General features: G+C 46.1%; 1 protein-coding gene across 2 annotated transcripts; it reads right to left on the reverse strand.

Moving 5' to 3' along the window:
• Window positions 1–355: 355 nt before the first annotated feature.
• LOC100136305 (insulin-like growth factor-binding protein 4) lies at window positions 356–20,201 on the reverse strand. Of its 2 annotated transcripts, XM_021557125.2 has the most exons (4): window positions 18,113–20,163; window positions 7,028–7,191; window positions 6,326–6,451; window positions 356–4,504 (listed from the first exon to the last, which is right to left on the reverse strand). In XM_021557125.2, the coding sequence occupies exons 1-4, from the start codon at window positions 18,471–18,473 to the stop codon at window positions 4,367–4,369; spliced, it is 789 nt and encodes a 262-aa protein (XP_021412800.1). In that variant the 5' UTR covers window positions 18,474–20,163; the 3' UTR covers window positions 356–4,366. The 2 variants fall into 2 exon arrangements, with proteins under 2 accessions (XP_021412800.1, XP_021412801.1); XM_021557126.2 differs by lacking the exon at window positions 6,326–6,451 and having other exon boundaries at window positions 18,113–20,201.
• Window positions 20,202–20,203: the final 2 nt, after the last annotated feature.

The raw sequence follows: 20,203 nt of genomic DNA on the forward strand, positions 1-20,203 counted from the left end.
TACACCCGGCAAAAGACATTCATGAGATTTTTTCAGTTGACAGAAACTTCCGCAGTTTCTGACTCGGTCGGTTGACCTGTAGCTATGGTTGTGTGGTGGACCTGGAAAACAGTACTGGGATGATGTTTTTCTTAGCCTTTGATGATCCAGACATATTGATTGAAACAACCCGTTTAGAAGTGCACCCTCGGTTCTTGTGCAATCAGTATGGCCTACACTTAGCACAGTATACACTTTCCCTTGAACTCAGTATCTACCGTGTGGTGGAATATATTTGGTACATGATCTAACATACATGAACCGTTTAACTACATGCCATGCAGACGTTTAGAGGGGGAAAGAATCAGGCGAGAGATCAGATGCTACACGTTTATAATTTCATTGGATCTAATACATTGTATACAATTCTCTCATAGAGTAAACATTTCTAAGGTAACCAAATCATTATTCTGTAACAAGCACACATTCTTGCTGCGTTTTCTTCAATGTTGGTAAAGCATGGCCCTGTTCTGGACCCCACATACAAGATCTCGCCATGTTTAAACCCAGTATATAGTTAGGCTACACATGCTAAAGTTACCTTAAATCTTTTTACAGTAGAATTAACATGTAAAGTCCAAGGCAAATAGGAATATCCCTCAGAAATACAAAATACAGTAGAGCAAAAGTTAGAGATCAAGTAATATAGTGTAGGTACACACCGTTGAATGTAAATTAAACACTGAAGGTCTTGGATCCAAAAGGAAAACCAGGACCATTGACTTGAAACATAGCACTACTTTACCTAGAGATAGTATCTACAGTAGCACAGAAATGGAATGTTCTAGGATATTACTTTGTTTTACCTTTTATATAACCAGGCAAGTCAGTAAATAGCAAATTTGTATTTACAATGACAGCCTACTTGTAAAGATAAGGCCTTAGACTTATGTATGGTGTTTTTTCATTCAGTACATGACAAGGGAATATCAACATTTAATGTACACAAAGCACTCCTATAGTTTTTGGGGTTTCACGCCTCAAAATACTCTTCCTTGTAACTTCTTTGGAGAAGCCTTTCATTGCTCATGTTACTTCATTGTGTTTTGAAATGCAATCAACTTATCAGCTACAGTATATCCTCCTTCCTTAATACCATTTCCTATGTCTTTCTAGTTGGGAATGACATCAGTCGCTTTGTTGAAGTTATGTGGGATTTATGGTTTAGAACAAGGAATTTTTACAATGAAAATATGACCAGCTTTTGGAATATGGGCTTTTCATTTGGGAGCTGCTGAGGTGGAACTCTGCTCTTAGGTATTCTAGGGGAATAGTGGATGTCATGGTGGAATGTGGCAGAAAGTAAGAGCATCCTGTTTCACCGAATAGCCTCAGAGAGCCAAAAATATGTTTTAGGGACTTGTCAATTGAGAAAAAGCTAATATGAACTATTAGTGATCATCGAGAGGCTCAGTTTCAAGGTTAATGACCCAGGAAGCAGGCAAAACTGGACGTTGGTTCCACCAGCCCACTGGGGATGTTTGTTTTGTCGGTCAAAGTTTTGGTCAAATGTAGGCTAAGTAAATGTCTACAGGTTAGTAATTAGTTCAGAAGATAAGTCATTGACTGAGCGACTACTAAGTAGACTACAACACTATTACCATGCAATATCCCCATAGACCCTTTGGATAACTTTGGCAGTTTTTTTTATTATTTTATTTTTTACAAGGAAGCAAGTTACAGATACAGTACAGTTGGCTAAGTCCGCAATAATTATCTTTGGCCCGGCTCATGTCAGGTCATGTCACACATCGACCCAAATGTCTTTGATATTGTGATTCTGAATGGTAATGTAGCACAGCGGGTTTTCTATCTACTTTGTCCCCAGGCAGGGAGGTGTGAATGTTCAATGTTGCCTAATGAAATTAGATGTTTCTGTCCCAGGATGTACTACCCCATGGCAGCAATCACAGCACAACCGTGTTGAAGGGCATTGCTATGTTGGGCTTAGTTGGACTTGCTACAGTATGTGCTCTGCTGCTCTGGATAACAGCCAGAGGAAAGCCCTTGAATTACTTCTAGGCTCCTCTGTCAAACCAGAGGGGTATGAGAGAGAGAGAGAGTGAATGGTAAAAGCTGTGTGCCTTACGGACACAATGTGGCTTTTTGTGAGAGCAAATCAGTTGCGACACAAATGTAGCTGGAACTCCCGAGCTCTCTGTCACTCACACCGTCTCTGCTCCCTCTCCCTCTAGTCGATCTGCTCACATCTCTGCTGACAAAAAGAGCTGCCTATCATTTGTAGGAGTCCGTTTTTGGACAACCCGTCCTGCACTCTTCTTTCAGTTCTTGAAAGAGAGGAAGCAGGACAACTGCTGCCCCCGTCCGTCTGGTTTACCCCCTCGGCACTGTCCCCTCGCCTCGCTCTACAGGAAGCTAACTGTGCCAGTGTACTGTTAACACCAATAATGAATGTCCCGGCGAGATGAATCCTCCCTGGAGTCAATTAGTAACCAAACTCTCTCAGGGGGATTAAGTGCACTATCCATTTCTAGAAATGACAAACGACCGACCTTGCTGATCAGACTGTCCTGTGTTCAAGGGCCGTCTTCTCTCCTATACTCCCTGTGGTCCACAGGTTAAGCCTGAGTCGGTCAATCAACCAATCACATCATAGATCATAGCCCGAGGGAACCCATCACCGATCTTTTCCACCCGTTTGCAATACAGTACAATCAAATCGCTGTAGGGATGTTAACAGTCTTGTCCATGTAGTGTATGTGGAAGGTATGTAGGAGTATGATGCACTAGGGAGTTTGTCCACATAATAACACAAATCAATGATTCCTTGGCTCGTATACTGCTTCATCGATGACGTCGAACCTGATAACTGGCTCTGCCAGAGTAAAAGTCAAGGGTGTTCACTTATACTGGAGGGAGCCCATGTATGACCAGGATGCTAGCTCTCAGTGAGGATTCCAATGCTATTATATAGACGTCTGGCGTTTCTCCGAACGTTTCAGCCAGCTAGCCATTACAGAGGCTGTCTAGAGCGTGTTTTTTTTTTTCATCATTGCAGCCATAAAGTCCTCTTCCCTTCTAGCCGCGAGAAGTTGTCACGAGCCACACGTGCTACAATCATGCAAAGTCACACTACATTAGTCCATGAAACAGTCAGGTGGGTTAACTACAGTAATGCTCCCACTGAGATCCGTGTATTTACTTGTATGTTTTATTTCATCAATGCAGTATAAAAACTTGGAGATATTTGTGTGACAACTAGACCGTATTTGTGGTCAGTCACACATCTAGGCTATTCTAAGATCGCCCCCCTCATCTGGGAGTTTGTATCTCTGTCTCCTTCTAAAAACAATCTCCCAAAAAGCACAGGAGAAGAAGAAAAAAACACTTTTTTTGGGGGGGGGGGGGGGGGACACAATGAGTGTATAGCACCACTATAAACAACACAATACTGCCAACAAGCAGTCTCTTGGTTGGAAAGAAATCCTGTATATAGAAGCATATTCATACAAACATGAGAGCAGCAGCACTGGCGTCTTAGTACTTCAGCCCCAGCTGGAGAAACAAGATTATCCTATCAGCAGTGTACAGAGTCCCGAGCCCAGCTATGATGCCAGTCCCCCTGGACAAATAAGCCAGAGAGAGAGAGAGCTCCCAGTCAAAGAGAAGGGGGGAAGCGGAGAGGAGGGAACGAAGGGGGGGGGGGATAACGGTAAAGCACATCTATTCTGGGCTCCTCTCAGAGGTACAGTTTATTCTTTCAAAAGTAATCTCTCTTTTCACTTCATGTCTCCAAGTGTTGTGAAAAGCTGCGGCTTATCATCAATTGGTAATTCTCTCTCTCTCTCATACACACTCGCAATAGTCATTATTTTCCACAGCTGCTGCTGAATGGTCGATGGTGAGTCATGTTAGGACACTTAACTCATGCGTAAAGATTTTCTGTTTTTTGTTTCAAAGATGCTAAGAGATGGAAATCAGAGTTCAACTAGACTACACTAAACCAACGTTGTCCTGTTTTGAGAAGAATGATTACAACACTTTTATTCGGGAGTCTGTTGTTTGCCACCTGTCATTTAAAGCAAGAGCATCTGCCTAACTTCACAGAAACGTAAAATACACACATGTGCTCAAAAAGATGCATACAGACATACGCTCACACACGAAAACAAACAATAGTAAAATAGCAAAATTCTATGGTTTCCTTTTATCTTTTTCATATCAAGCAAGTACCGTTAGCCTCACGTGAAGTGGGGCTTTAGGGTTAAGTCCTTCCCTTCCATAGTTGTAACTAAACAGCACCAGTAGAATTTGGCTGGCCCTAAGCCCTAGCCCTGGCCCCCCAGGGGCCCAGCCGGTCCCCTCCTCACTCTCTCATGGTTGCAGTAATTAGCTGGTGGCAGTCCAGTTCCCCCCGCAGCTCCATGGGCCCTGGCAGCCTCATGCCCGTCTTCTGGTCGACACACCAGCACTTTCCTCGCTGCCCGTCACGTGCTGGCTGGCACTGTAGACACAAGAAACAAGACAGGTGTCAGTCACAAGCCAAATGGCATTTGTTGCACGATAGGCATATGATACAGATCAAATCAGATCAATGGCATAAGGTAGGGGCCTCCAAATACATTCAGCAATGTAATTTTTCCTTGAGCGGATGGTCGCGGGCTGGAACATAGTTATAAATCATTTGTACACTGCAAATTGGCCGCAACAATCTCAAACAGATATATTTCATTTCAAACCTTGATTGCATTGTGATATTGTCACATATGGCTCTCTATTTATGCATGGGAATACTTGGGAACAGATTTCCTAAATTAAAATCACTTTGAGCTGATTTCCTGGTGATTCTATAGTATTTTATGTCCAACAACGAAATATATATTTTTGGTTCAGAAAACTGCAGGTACTCTGGCATAAGCTGTTGCAGTTTCTTAATAGCACTTAAGTTCCCTTGTAGCTGGATTACTTAACGGTGAAACGCCACGTCCGTTTGTGATATTACAACAACAAAGAAGTTACTGCAAACAGCAAACACTTTTTGTCATCCTCTGACATCATTGCAAGCAACGATAGAAGAGCGCAATATGTACTGCAATATTTTTTTTTACCATGCCGCACGACTCTCTTCAGCTCCGGAAACAAAAACAAAAACAATAACAACAGTGGTAGAGCGGTCAGTGGCGATGTTTCCACCCTACTGCGGATTCCATCTTTAAGGTACCTTCACATTCAAACCTGAGGTACCTTCACATTCAAACCACTGTTATATTTGACATTGTTCCCTTTGTTAATCACTTTCTCTCAAGCCCCTCAATCTCACCAGTGTGAATGTGGATTAATTGAATATAATCTCAAAGTTGTATGAATCACAACCACTGAGTGATACATATCTGTATGTAGCCTGGGGTGGTTTTGAAACACCCCATCAGCCTGGCTCAACTTTCCTATTGAGATTCCTCCTGTGCAATGAAAAGATGCCAGATGACCTCTCATAACCTTAGTTATACTCACAAAGGGTGCCGTGAATCTCTACCACAATGCAGTTATAGTTCAACAGTGAACAGATGCCTTTTACACACTATAAAGAGCAGACAAGGGTACATTAACTGTGTTACACAATCAAGCCTGAGCCCAGACTCTGATGCCCTTGGCAGGGTAAGACTTTTACCACTGACTGACTCTGCTACTCCTGTTGCTTCGTAGCGTATTCTGCTCTACAGAGCAACGAGCCTTATCGAGCTCCGTGTTCTCAGATTCTTCCCCGTCTTATCTACAAAGCCGCCCATTTCAGACATAGCGGAGAAATAATTGCTTTTCGAAAAGCTAATGACATCTATCACTGCAGTGAAGCGATTACTGTCAACCCTTTTAGGTTAACCACTGTGTCGTGTTGTACGTGCACGGTTCAGCGCGGTTTTTCTTTGGTAAATTTTTGCTTGTCTGTAGATGTGGAGTCTTGGCAGGAGAAAATGCTCACAGAAAACAATGCTGTTACAGGGCCATTGTGGTGTTTTGGCTAATAGAGCCGTGACAATGTTAGAGGGGTTTGTTTGCGTGGTGTGTTCTTATGCGCCTGTCTGAGACCAGATCGAGTGAATGATAAAGACCTTCTACACAGACTACTTGGATAAATGTCTGCATCCAAAATGGCACGATATTCCTTGTAGTGGTCTACTTTTTTGGCAGTGGCCAATAGGGCTCTGGTTAAAAAAATAGTGCATAAATGGCATAAATAAGGTGCCATTTCAGAGTATGTCGGAGGACTTCCTGAATAGTGCATAATATAGATGCCATTGGGATAAGGACTCCTTGTCAGTCGACAAACCTGCTTGGCATGGAAGTCTCCGTTCTTGTCACAGTTGGGTATGGGGATACTGTAGAGATCCTCATGGGTGCGAGTGTTGGACACCAGTCGGTCCAGCGCTCTCTGCAGCTCAGCACGACATGGAGCCTGAGGACGACCAGTGGAATTAGTCGGAAATCTGTTCAGCGATCATTCCACTCCTTGCCACTCCTGTTATGTTAATCTTTGGCATATGACGCGGAGAATAAGGAGTGGAATGTTAGCTAAACAGACTGGTATCCAGGCTAGTGCGGCCCATGTAGATGTTTGGGCATGTACGCCCATGTATGCTTATATACGTCCATGTAGGTATCTGGAAATGGCAAAGAGTTTTATACGACCCTTTGTTGTTGATTTCAGTGAACACCTGGGTTTACGTTTCATGAGATGGCCATTGAATGATGAGGGCTGAAAATAGCGAATAGGTTACATGCCGTTTGTAACCCAGCTGCTAAACTCATGGATTTGGATCTGTAAAATAGTAATTGAAAACACCTGTTAGACCTGTGTCGGTCTAGTAACAAGACTGAACTGGACTCTAGTTGAAAGCTATGGGGTGACATTCTTTTTTATATCCAGCACCTGCTCAAATACTTTAAATGTGCGTATGTAATGTTTTCCTACACGTAACCTTTAGCTGTAGTCTTTTCCTATACGGAGGTGAACGGTGGTTGGTGCGCTCACCAGGGCAGCCTTTGGGTCCTCCCTGGCGTTGTTGCTTCTCTGATTAGTGGATTTGGCGGGGTGGCGGGCCAGGGTCTTCTGAATGCAGCGTTTGTCCTGGGGACTGCAGCGGATGTTGCTGTTGTTGGGGTGCTCAGGGATGGTCTCATCGTGCCTGTCCATCGCTGTGGGACACAACAGTTAACACTGAGTCGCAACACTACAAGTCACCAACATTTTATTGAAGCCTTTATTTATCCCGCAAGTCCCATCAATGTCAATAGACCTTTTTTTTTTTTTACCAGGGAAACCTCTAGAGCTACAACCTACACAACACATGAAAGACTCGCAATCCCAACCCGTACAAGGCCGCAACTCATACAGTGGAGAGTAAGTATTTGATACACTGACGATTTTGCAGGTTTCCCTACTTACAAAGCATGTAGAGGTCTGTCATTTTTTATCATAGGTACACTTTAACTGTGAGAGACGGAATCTAAAACAAAAATCCAGAAAATCACATTGTATGATTTTTATGTAATTAATTTGCATTTTATTGCATGACATAAGTATTTGATCACCTACCAACCAGTAAGAATTCTGGCTCTCACAGACCTGTTCGTTTTTCTTTAAGAAGCCCTCCTGTTCTCCACTCATTACCTGTATTAACTGCACCTGTTTGAACTCGTTACCTGTATGAAAGACACCTGTCCACACACTCAATCAATCAGACTCCAACCTCTCCACAATGGCCAAGACCAGAGAGCTGTCTAAGGACATCAGGGATAAAATTGTAGACCTGCACAAGGCTGGGATGGGCTACAGGACAATAGGCAAGCAGCTTGGTGAGAAGGCAACAACTGTTGGTGCAATTATTAGAAAATGGAAGAAGTTCAAGATGACGGTCAATCACCCTCGGTCTGGGGCTCCATGCAAGATCTCACCTCGTGGGGCATCAATGATCATGAGGAAGGTGAGGGATCAGCCCAGAACTACACGGTAGGACCTGGTCAATGACCTGAAGAGAGCTGGGACCATAGTCTCAAAGAAAACCATTATTAACACACTACGCCGTCATGGATTAAAATCCTGCAGCGCACGCAAGGTCCCCCTGCTCAAGCCAGCGCATGTCCAGGCCCGTCTGAAGTTTGCCAATGACCATCTGGATCATCCAGAGGAGGAATGGGAGGTGGTCATGTGGTCTGATGATACATAAATTGGGATTTTTGGTCTAAACTCCACTCGCCGTGTTTGGAGGAAGAAGAAGGATGAGTACAACCCCAAGAACAGCATCCCAACCGTGAAACATAGAGGTGGAAACATCATTCTTTGGGGATGCTTTTCTGCAAAGGGGACAGGACGACTGCACCGTATTGAGGGGAGGATGGATGGTTGCCATGTATCGCGAGATCTTGGCCAACAACCTCCTTCCCTCAGTAAGAGCATTGAAGATGGGTCATGGCTGGGTCTTCCAGCATGACAACGACCCAAAACACACAGCCAGGGCAACTAAGTAGTGGCTCCGTAAGAAGCATCTCAGGTCCTGGAGTGGCCTAGCCAGTCTCCAGACCTGAACCCAATAGAAAATCTTTGAAGGGAGCTGAAAGTCCGTATTGCCCAGCGACAGCCCCGAAACCTGAAGGATCTGGAGAAGGTCTGTATGGAGGAGTGGGCCAAAATCCCTGCTCCAGTGTGTGCAAACCTGGTGAAGAACTACAGGAAACGTATGATCTCTGTAATTGCAAACAAAGGTTTCTGTACAAAATATTAAGTTCTGTTTTTCTGATGTATCAAATACTTATGTCATGCAATAAAATTAATTACTTAAAAATCATACAATGTGATTTTCTGGATTGTTGTTTTAGATTCCGTCTCTCACAGTTGAAGTGTACCTATGATAAAAATGACAGACCTCTACATGCTTTGTAAGTAGGAAAACTTGCAAAATTGGCAGTGTATCAAATACTTGTTCTCCCCACTGTATATGTCACAGCACAAGAGTTGAAACAATAGACCATGCCATTTTTGATGAGTTTCTCTGTCAATTACACCTTCTCTCAGAGGCTTTTCGCAATTTGTTGATTGCATGAAAATGTATAATTTCGTGTACCTAATTTACAGTATATCACTGATCTGACCCAATGCAAATGTTGTCATACCAACAGAGAGATATCTTTCCATAAATATGTGTGTGACCAATAACATTTGATTTGATTTGATGAAAACACCATGGTGAATTGTAGGCTAAGAACCAGGCTTAGCATCAAGGACAAACAGTGGTGTTCCCACTCAGAGGGGTACAATACAGTAAATTACCCCCCCCCCCTCTCCTCACTGCCTGCCTACCCATTGTGGCCTGTGCCACATTTACCTTGCAATAATTCTCCAGTTCTATGGCCCTGCAGGCAGCCAGCTGTTTCCTCAGGAAACTGCCCCCACCCCACTTCCATCTCCCCTACAGCAAAAAAAAAAAACCTCACTGTGCCAGATGGAGATTGGAAGAGGGTATTTTGCAGTGTCACAAGGTGCCGGTGGGCAAACGTATGGAGTGTGGAGAGCTTTACAGCTGTTTTGTTCTGGCTTGACTGTTCACCTGTGGCCTTTGCAGGGTTGGTTGGTAACTCAAACACATTTTTTCCCCCACCAACTGTTCTTTGCTGTTCTGCTTGTGACCTTTCATGGGTTGGCACTGCAACCATAGCACCCAGAGCCTGGGCTTTTGTGCTTCCTTGAGCTTTGTCTGTCAGATCACTGGAAAGATCAAAGCACGAATGGCGTCTCACATCAGTGTGGCATTAATACCAGTTGCTTCTGGGAACCTACTTTCTGTCAGGGTCAGATCTTCTGCATTGCTCTCTCTGACCTTTCCACATTTACCAAGGGAATTCACTCTGTAATTAGGATTAAATAGCAATTAGCTATCAACAGGTTTAGTTGTGAAGTTATTTTTGTTATTGAACAATGGATAGACTAGCCTACTCATGAGGTAAGGTGGCCTTTGGCTGTTTCAGACTCGGGGTAAGGGGTTTTGCCATTAGCTATTCTAGTCACATTTCAGTAATGACATGAGAGGTTTACATTTCTATACCGCACCTCTCTACATGAGGTTGAGGTGAGGGAGTTGCTCTGAAGTTGATTGACAGGCTGTGTTCTGCCGACCGGGGGTTTGTATGTTTCTGTTGGCCTTACTCATCTGCACTTTCCGCCAGACCCAGGACTGTTTTCCCGTCTCCCTATAAATCGTTCTTTCCCTCTTTTGCCATTTAGCCAGTTTGCCGAATCCGTGCTCCTTCGGAGTGCCATGTCATACAAGCCCAACGTTATTTAAAAGTGGGTCAGGGGGTGCCATGTCCTGTTTGCTGCCACCGCTGTTCTCCGGGCAGGAAGCTGCTGCTTCGGGAGGATTGTGTCAACATCTCCATTTCAAACACAGGCAGGCTGAGGCACAAGGCAGACTGCTGTGATGAATAATAGAAAGGACGGGGGGGACGCACTCCGGGGGGGAAAAAAATCCAAGTAATAATCTTCTTTTAATACAAATGGATCATGTTAAACAAACAGGAGGAAGAAAAGCCAGGGCCAGAACCATTTCGGCTAGATTCCTTTGTCAAGAGCGAAGGCGAAGAACACAAGCATGGACAATGTGCGGTGTTCACTCGCATCCAACCCCAGCCACAGGTGGATAGCCAAGATAAAGAAAGACTCGATTTTACGACTGTTCTGATAAAGGTTCTATCATTTCCATCTGTTTTTGACAGCGCTTAAAAAAAAACAAAAAACTTAGGCCGTGAACATGTCAACCCGGGGAGGTTTGTGTAGAGTTCATGTGGGGTTCAAGAGCTGCTGGATCCCTCGAACCGTTGGCATCTACCGTCGTATCGTTGAATTAATGCAGACTTGTCTGCCACCGACCCAGTTGCAAACCATTTTTCGGCCATGACTTGACCTTCCTCCGGTGAGGTGATTGCCAGGGAATGTCGGCGGTGTGTTCCCCCACTCCCAGCCCACCGGAGGTTCAGAGGGTGGCATCAAACTCCACTGTTCCAGTTGCAGCTGTCACTGGGAGTCTGGACGGAGCATGTGAACTAGTCTCAACACTGTCCCGGGGGACATGTCTGGCTCCGTAGGCTGGACTTCGTTACGCTACATAGCATTATAGCACGTCAGCTAGCGAGACGCTTATCGTCGGCCGTCATTGCATCAGTGGAAATCTGGGTGAGGAGACAGTGGGCGTTTGGCACGCTTGAATGTAAATAGTGCACGTGTGACACAGTTTGTCGCCCACTGCATATCTTATGTCAAGTCATTGCTCTTTCTGTCAGCTGGCAATAGCAAGAATGTGTACAATGTGTTGAACTAAAGTGTTACCCTCCACCTTTCTGGGGGGTATTTTCAGCTTATTGGTCCATAGTGCTTTGTGTGGCATATTTCTGTACTGTAAAACAATGCAGGTGGACATTATTACAATAAAAAGGGATGTGCTCAAAACTACCCTTCCCCTTTTTTCCCCCTTCAACTTTCATTTGACTTCTCTGCTTCATAAAGCAGCCGTGAATCGAGGTAGGTACCCCACAAAAGTGGGCCAAAATGATTTACCCATGAAATAAGAACTGGTTTGGGTGGTTTTTGCTCATGTACAGTAAGGATATCCCACAGAACAGGATCACGCACCAAAATACAACAACATAAAACATTACAGCAACACACCACCCGTGCCAACAGTAACACTGTTCGTAGTGATTAAGCACATTTTGATTGCAGTACATTTGAGTCTCTGGATCATTAGATAGATAAGTGAGTCATTGAATTTATACGTGAAATGTTTAGTGTGCAAACTGTGCATCGATACATAACAACGGGCTTAACTCAGAATGAACGAACGACTGTTCAAACAAAGCACCATGGGCTGAGTCCCCTGCCAGATGTTCCCCTGCCAGATGTTTGTGATATACGTGTTTACATGGGATGTTTCCAAACAAAGCATGATGGGAGCGGTTGCTGTTTATTACGTTCACATATGAACTCAGACATTTTACGAGGGACTTTGATCTCACTGGGCTCCGAGGATTAGGCGTATTTGAATTTGACGACCAGCTAGCGAGCGCTCATCGTCGCTCTGTGTCGTTACTCGGTGTCCGTTGGTTTGTTTGTGCATCTGTGTCTCTACAGCTCTGACACCAGGGGGAGGGGGTCTTAAATCCATGGCTCCATGGAGGGATCAATTAGCTAATCACATTTACTGAGTTCTGCTGCAGAAAGCCCAGCTGTACAAATGGGATAAATACCCAAAGAAAGCAAATAATAAGGACCTAAACACGCCCTCGGGGACATCTGCAATTGGTTTGCCCTATTCCCCAACATATCCTCATTGGCCACAGAGAAATGATTGTATCAGTTCCATAATTCCAGTGAGCACACAGACAAGTGTTTTCCTCACATCGTAAGAAGAACAGGAGTTGTGGATGGTTGACAAGAACAGATGGCTGACTAGACTAGTGCCACTGATCAGGCCTGCCTAAATGCAGATTCATACTGTACATCAGACACATGTGGCTCCTGTAAGCTTACCACCAGCGTGAACGGCATTCGCAACACCTTATGTCAGTAATGACATTCCCATTGACACCTGTATCTGCTTGTAAGTACTACACATTTCCGAGTTTAAAAGGTTTGCGGAGCATTTGAATAAGACACCAAAAGAGACCCCGTCGGCATGTTTGAATGGATTCCAAGCCCTCATAATGATTTCTAAGAATCAGGATTGCGAGAGAGTTTCCGAGAATCGGTTATTAGGGAACTGCATGAGATTTGCAGGACATGATAAGATGCTAAATGTACTCCCCAGTACTTACAGTTGCTATGGAAATTGAGTTTACGAATACTGCAGCTTTGAACTTGAAGGAATGTAACAGAAGGCATAGAGTAGATAGCATCTGGACATCTATCCCTCAGATTTAAATGGTCTGTGCGTCTGGCCATGGAAATGGTAGGCTAGCTTTGGGAAAAGTTTATTGACAAAATGTGTGAAAATGTTATATTCCGAGTATATGACCGTTTCATTGGGATGCTTTCTGGTACATGTGCTGTCAATTCAGGATCAGTTATACTCTTCCCCCTACGGTGTCCTTGTCTTTGGGAATCCTCTGGGGCAGTGCGGGAAGCGTCTCAAGGAGATGTACCCCTCGGTTTAATAATGGATAAACCCGGCAAAAGTGCCACAAAGGAACTCGTACACTTGTGGCTTGGGTTTTTCCTCATACTCCCTCTCTCTTCCTCTCTCTCTCTCTCCTGTTTCTTCCTGTCCGTCTGTGGGGGTTTCAGAGGCGCTGCACTGAAGTGTTGATGTAAGACTTATTGAGTAGGGCTACGTTGGGGGGGGGGGGTCAACCGAAGCTCAACCCTGGGATAGTAGGATTCCAGAACACTGAAAACAAAACAAAACATCCAAACATTTCGACGCCGTTTAGCATTTCATCAATCGCTGACACCCCCTAGCTTGCCGAGAGAGTTTACGAGAACTCCCAAACCGCTGAGCTTTCGCACTTTAGCCCACTTCGGCGTCAGCGCCGCTCGTCTCCAACGGACAGCACAATGGCGTGGATGGCGAAGTCATTCAGTAAACAATGTTTAGGGAAAAACATTCAGCCAGATTAAGCAATTCAGAGGACGGTACGAAGCCAAAACCAAGACCGTCCACCTTTTTATCATGCACTAAACAGCTTTCCCCCTCTCTCTGATTCCGTTTAGTCACGCTATGTGCTGGCCTAACCTAGGCTGGCCTCGCACAGAGCAGAAGGCTCTCATTTCTGCTCTGGCAGCAAGCGTGCCGATGAGCTCATCCTAGCAGTGCTGGACGGTGGGCGATGCGCTCCGGGGCAGGGGGGTGGGGGGGGGGGGGGAAGAGAGGAGCAGCAACCCACCCAGGCCCAGGGGGAAACTGATGCAGTAGTGCTGGAGACTTGAGTCTCTGGAAGTGCATTCAAAATGGCACCCTATTCTCCCTAAAGCAGAGCACTACTTTTGACCAGAGAGCCCTGAGAAGAGTGTGCCATGTCAGACGCAGCCTGGAAGTTGAGGGCTGTTCAAGTCTGTCCAAAGTCTCGCCTTGCTGTGCTGCTTGGAACTGGGAGATAGTTCACCTTCATTACCGATAACCGCTGGAGGTCCCGACAATCAGTGTGGATGAAATCTGGAACAAATGAGTGAATGGCTTCGTAGGCGGTGCGTTTTTTTTTAAACGATCGCTACCAAACTTCTTTGGCATAATAGAAATCGCCACCGTGAAAGACTGCCTACGAGTTCCCCCTGCTTTGGAAGGGGAGAGAGGAAGAATTTTTAAAAAAAAGGCAGGAACAGTTTCATCTGCTGCCATCTGAAGAATACGATGGAACAGGAATAGCAGATAAGCCATACAGTATTAGATGTTCAAGTGGAACCAGACCTCTGCTGCTGCAGTAGGAAGAAGAATGTGACTACCGTGAGAGGAGAAAGACAGGGGTTGTATCAAGATGTCTGCAGGGGGAAGTGAACAAGACATCTCCAGTAAGAGGAGTCAGTCAGTCAGACATCTGCAGTGCCAGCGAAGAGGAGGAGGAGGAAGAGGAATGGGGGCCATGAAGAGAGTGAGAATGAATTACTGATTGCAGAGAGCTCTAATAGCCTGAGACTGGCCGCACTCCATTACAGAGTAATTTCATACAGGCAGACAGGCAGCTTTTATTACCTCCTCTTGTTAAACACACACACACACCCACCCACACCCACCCACCCACCCATCCACCCACACACACACACACACACACACACACACACACACACACACACACACACACACACACACACACACACACACACACATACACACGGTTCCCTGCAATACAACACACACACACTTATGACCACGTATTAACATGCTGAGATCAATAACAGGATACACACAGAGATACACGGACATACATTCACACATATGGTGCATACGCCAACATATACTGCAGCTACATCAGTACACTCATGCATACACTCACAAATATATACAAATACACTTATAATGTATTCTCACACATTTACATTCAGTTCACGCTCACACAGACACTACATGACCAAGAGAATGTGGACACCTGCTCATTGGACATCTCATTCCAAAATCATGGGCATTAATATGGAGTTGGTCCCCCCTTTGCTGCTATAACAGCCTCCACTCTTCTGGAAAGGCTTTTCACTAGATGTTGGAACATTGCTGCAGGGACTTGCTTCCATTCAGCCACAAGAGCATTAGTGAGGTCGGGCACCGATGTTGGGTGATTAGGTCTGGCTCGCAGTCAGCATTCCAATTCATCCCAAAGGTGTTCGATGGGGTTGAGGTCAGGGCTCTGTGCAGGTCATTCAAGTTCTTCCACACCAATCTCGGCAAAACATTTCTCTATGGACCTCACTTTGTGCAACAACGAGGCTGAGCCGTTGTTGTTCCTAGACATTTCCACTTCCCAATAACAGCACTTACAGTTGACATGGGCAGCTCTAGCAGGCCAGAAATGTGACAAACTGACTTGTTGGAAAGGTGGCATCTCATGACGTGCCCTGTTGAAAGCCACTGAGCTCTTCAGTAAGGCCATCTACTGCCAATGTTTGTCTATGGAGATTGCATGGCTGTGTGCTCGATTGTATACCCCCGTCAGCAACGGGTGTGAATGAAATAGCCAAATCCACTCATCTGAATGGATGACATACCTTTGTATATATAGTGTACGTACACACATACACACACACACACACACACACACACACACACACACACACACACACACACACACACATATACACTGAACACACACGCAAAAACACATGCATACATATACAAACCCACACACAGAGCACGGAAATTTGATCACGCTTGTCTCATCCGATGTGAGTAAGACCTTTATACAGGTCAACATTCACAAGGCCGCAGGGCCAGATGGATTACCAGGACGTGTACTCCGAGCATGCGCTGTCCAACTGGCAAGTGTCTTCACTGACATTTTCAACCTCTCCCTGTCTGAGTCTGTAATACCAACATATTTCAAGCAGACCAAGAACACTAAGGTAACCTGCCTAAATTACTACCAACCCGTAGCACTCACGTCTGTAGGCATGAAGTGCTTTGAATGGCTTTCATGGCTCACATCAACACCATTATCCCAGAAACCATAGACCCACTCCAATTTGCATACCGCCCTAACAGATCCAAAGATTATGCAATCTCTATTGCACTCCACACTGCCCTTTCCCACCTGGACAAAAGGAACACCTATGTGAGAATGCTATTCATTGACTACAGCTTAGCGTTCAACACCATAGTGCCCTCAAAGCTCATCACTAAGCTAAGGATCCTGGGACTAAACATCTCCCTCTGCAACTGGATCCTGGACTTCCTGACGGGCCGCCCCCAGGTGGTAAGGGTAGGTAACAACACATCCGCCATGCTGATCCTCAATACAGGGGCCCCTCAGGGGTGCGTGCTCAGTCCCCTCCTGTACTCCCTGTTCACTCATGACTGCACGGCCAGGCACGACTCCAACACCATCATTAAGTTTGCCGATGACACAACAGTGGTAGTCCGGATCACCGACAACGACGAAACAGCCTATAGGGAGGAGGTCAAAGACCTGGACGTGTGGTGCCAGGACAACAACCTCTCCCTCAACGTGATCAAGACAAAGGAGATGATTGTTGACTACAGGAAAAGGAGGACTGATCACACACCAATTCTGGCTGTGGGGGAGCAGGTTGAGAGCTTCAAGTTCCTTGGTGTCCACATCACCAACAAACCAACATGGTCAAAGCACACCAAGACAGTCTTGAAGAGGGCACGACTAAACCTATTCCCCCTTAGGAGACTGAAAATATTTGGCATGGGTCCTCAGATCCTCAAAAGGTTCCACAGCTGCACCATCGAGAGCATCCTGACTGGTTGCGTCACTGCCTGGTACGGCAACTGCTCGGGCCTCCGACCGCAAGGCACTACAGAGGGTCGTGCGTACAGCCCAGTACATCACTGTGGCCAAGCTTCCTGCCATCCAGGACCTCTATACCAGCCGGTGTCAGAGGAAGGCCCTAAAAATTGTCAAAGACTCCAGCCACCCTAGTTAGAGACTGTACTCTCTGCTACTGCATGGCAAGCTGTACCAGAGTGCCAAGTCTAGGTACAAGAGGCTTCTAAACAGCTTCTATCCCCAAGCCATAATACTCCTGAACATCTAATAAAATGGCTACCCACACTATTTGCTTTGCCCCCCCCCCCCCCTCTTTCACACTACTGCTACTCCCTGTTATTATCCATGCATAAGTCACTTTAATAACTCTATTATTATTTTACTGCTGCCCTTTAATTATTTGTTCTCATTCTTATTTTTTTTTTAAACTGCATTGTTGGTTAGGGCTTGTAAGTGGGCATTTCACTGATACCTTTTCTGCTATGTCTAAGGCAGAAGGTGCCCTTTTGCTGTGTACGGCCGGGTGCAAAACAGCGGGGGGACTGTGTGCTCTCAGGTCAGGCCATGCGTGAAGAGCTGGTGTGTGTGCTCTGGGCCGAGGCTTAGCGGAGATTAGAGCAAACAAGCAGCACATTGCCACACCCTCCCCAGCTCAGGTAAGAGCAGGGAGCAGGGAGAGAACAGTCTGGCCCAGCCCCGGTATCCTGGCCCACTTAACTGCGTATGGTCCAACTGGACCGGCTAGGATCCAACATGAGAGAGGGAGAGAGAGGAAGAGAAAGTGTGAAGAGACCAACCAGTCCGCCAGGCTTGATTTTACAGCTACATCCTGTTGTATACAGTACTAACCTGGAAAACGACTGAGGCTATTGAGGTGGCGGTGTTCTCATGCACACATGTCCTAGTTCTGGGTAGGCGTGCCAGTGCACCACTAAGAGTGTTGCACACAGTAGCCGAAAATACAATATGGAGAGTCGGACCACAACTGAAGAAAAGAAGGAGGGATAACATAACGCATCACCCATTTTTAACAGAGGGTGAACCCCCAGTGATGCCACCTGCACATACAGCCACATCAGTGGACAAGCGTTAAAGATACCGGTATCCCGCATCCACACCTTCCCTATTGTCTCACCTGAGTTCTCTTCCACATCCCTCTCGTCGGTGCACACTCCCTGGCCATGCATGAGCGAGTGGAGGGGCCTCTCCACGTTCCGTGGCGGATAGCAGCGGAGCCCCGTGCCGCAGCGGGGCGAGTAGACGCCGCAGTGCACCCCCTTGGCCAGGGCGCAGGTGGGGCAGCAGCCGCAGCCCGCCTCCCTCACCGTCTCTTCGCAGCTGCCATCAGGCAGCTGGCAGCTGGCCAGCCGCTCCTCGGAGCACACAGGGCAGCGGATGGCCTCCTCCGTCAGACACAGGGTCGCCAGCGAAAGGGCGCCCACCGCCCACAGGCCCCAGCAGGGCGGCGCTATAGCCGCACCGCCACCTCGCACCATGGCAGTCCCGAAGGCGTGATCTCAAATCTTTGTCCTCGATTTCTCTTGCACTTCCTGCAGTTTGTTTGTTAGTATTCCTTCTGTTTCTCTGCTCTCTCGCCCACAACTGTTTGGTCTCTGCTTTAGTTTTGGAGGGTAAGGAATGGGAGGGAGGCGGTTGGAGGGTTTGGTCTTTGATGTTGCCCGCTGGTTGGTGTTTCGGGTGGCAGGGGTTTTGGCAGGAGTTGGAACACAATGTCCCCGCTGTTTTACCTCGTTTTTTTTTAGGCTTGATTTCCTAGCCCTAGGATGTTTGGGAGGTTGGAAAAAGAATGCAGGTAGATCAAAGAATGCTAAATATCTAGTCCTTGCTCTCCCATGCGACGAAAGTCTTTAAGTCTTTGAGTCGCACAAAGTGGTTATTTGTTGGGAAGTAGAACAAATGCCCACTGGTCTATTTAGGTGAGTCTTTCTCCCTTCAAGAAGAATTCACACAGAGCCCGTGAAGCCTTTTATAGTGCAAAGAGAAAAGTCTGTGGTTTGCCAATGTCCAGGTGTAGGGAAGGGGCATCAAGTTTTTCAAGTTGAGTAGCAATTTCCTCTTCCATATGGGGTGCAGTGCAATGGGTTGCTCCTGAGAATGGCTCTACACGAGTGGCTCTTCTTGGAATTTATACTGCTGGCCAATGGACACGCCTCCTTCTTCAGGGGGAGAGGAGCTGAAAGGCACAGGGAAGAAATGCCAGGCTAAAGCTCTCGCGCTCTCGCGCTCTCTCTCACTCTCTCTCACTCTCTCTCTCTCTCTTTTTCTCTTGCTGTCGCTCACTCATGCTCTCACACAGACACACACACACATGCTCTCTCCCTCACGTTTTCTCCCTCAATCTTGAATGCTCGCACAGAATTGCAGGGAAGAAAGACTGAGCTGAACCACCCTCCACCCACACACGCACGCACACACGCACGCACACACACACACACACACACACACACTCTCTGTACCCACTCTCACTCTCTCTTTTCCTGTGTTGAATATTCACAGAACGAGTATCTCACTTTTTGTCCCCTTATAACACAGAATCACACCGACAAAATATGTAACTAAAGCCTTCCCCTCTCTCACATTTCAGACTCAAGAGCTGGCAGCACCTTCACCCTAACACAATGACTATGAACACAAAAAATTGCTAACTCGCATCATTACAATAGCTTGCCGTGAACCACTAACCCCTACTCTCCCCTCTCTCTCTTTCTCATCCCCCCTCTCTCATTCTCTCTCTAAATACACACTAGCCTGAACATGAACTTGCACTCTGACACACAAACACACACAGAGAGAAAAACGTATCTGGAAAGCTATTATTCTCACTCGCAGTAAAAGGCATTCATACACACACAAAGGGGATAAAGGAAACCACTTCCATGCCATCTTAAACTCTCTTTCACAGACACACGCACACACACACCTCCAGCTAATGACAAAGCATTGTTGAAATAACAAAGCTTGGGCAACCTCATGTCCCTTTCCTGCACATGGCCGTGGTTAGTGTGGCCAGTGTGTGTGTGTTGTGTGAGAAGACGAGTCCATTAGGGACCAGCATCCCGCTTTTCCTCCCTCTGCATCTGCCCTTTACTCACTCACTCTCCATTCAATTCAATTCAAGGAGCTTCATTGGCATGGGAAACATATGTTTACATTGCCGAAGCAAGTGAAAAAGATCATAAAAAACAAAAGTGAAATAAACTCTCTC

Source organism: Oncorhynchus mykiss, chromosome 13 (genome assembly GCF_013265735.2).
Source record: "Oncorhynchus mykiss isolate Arlee chromosome 13, USDA_OmykA_1.1, whole genome shotgun sequence".
NCBI lineage: Eukaryota > Metazoa > Chordata > Actinopteri > Salmoniformes > Salmonidae > Oncorhynchus > Oncorhynchus mykiss.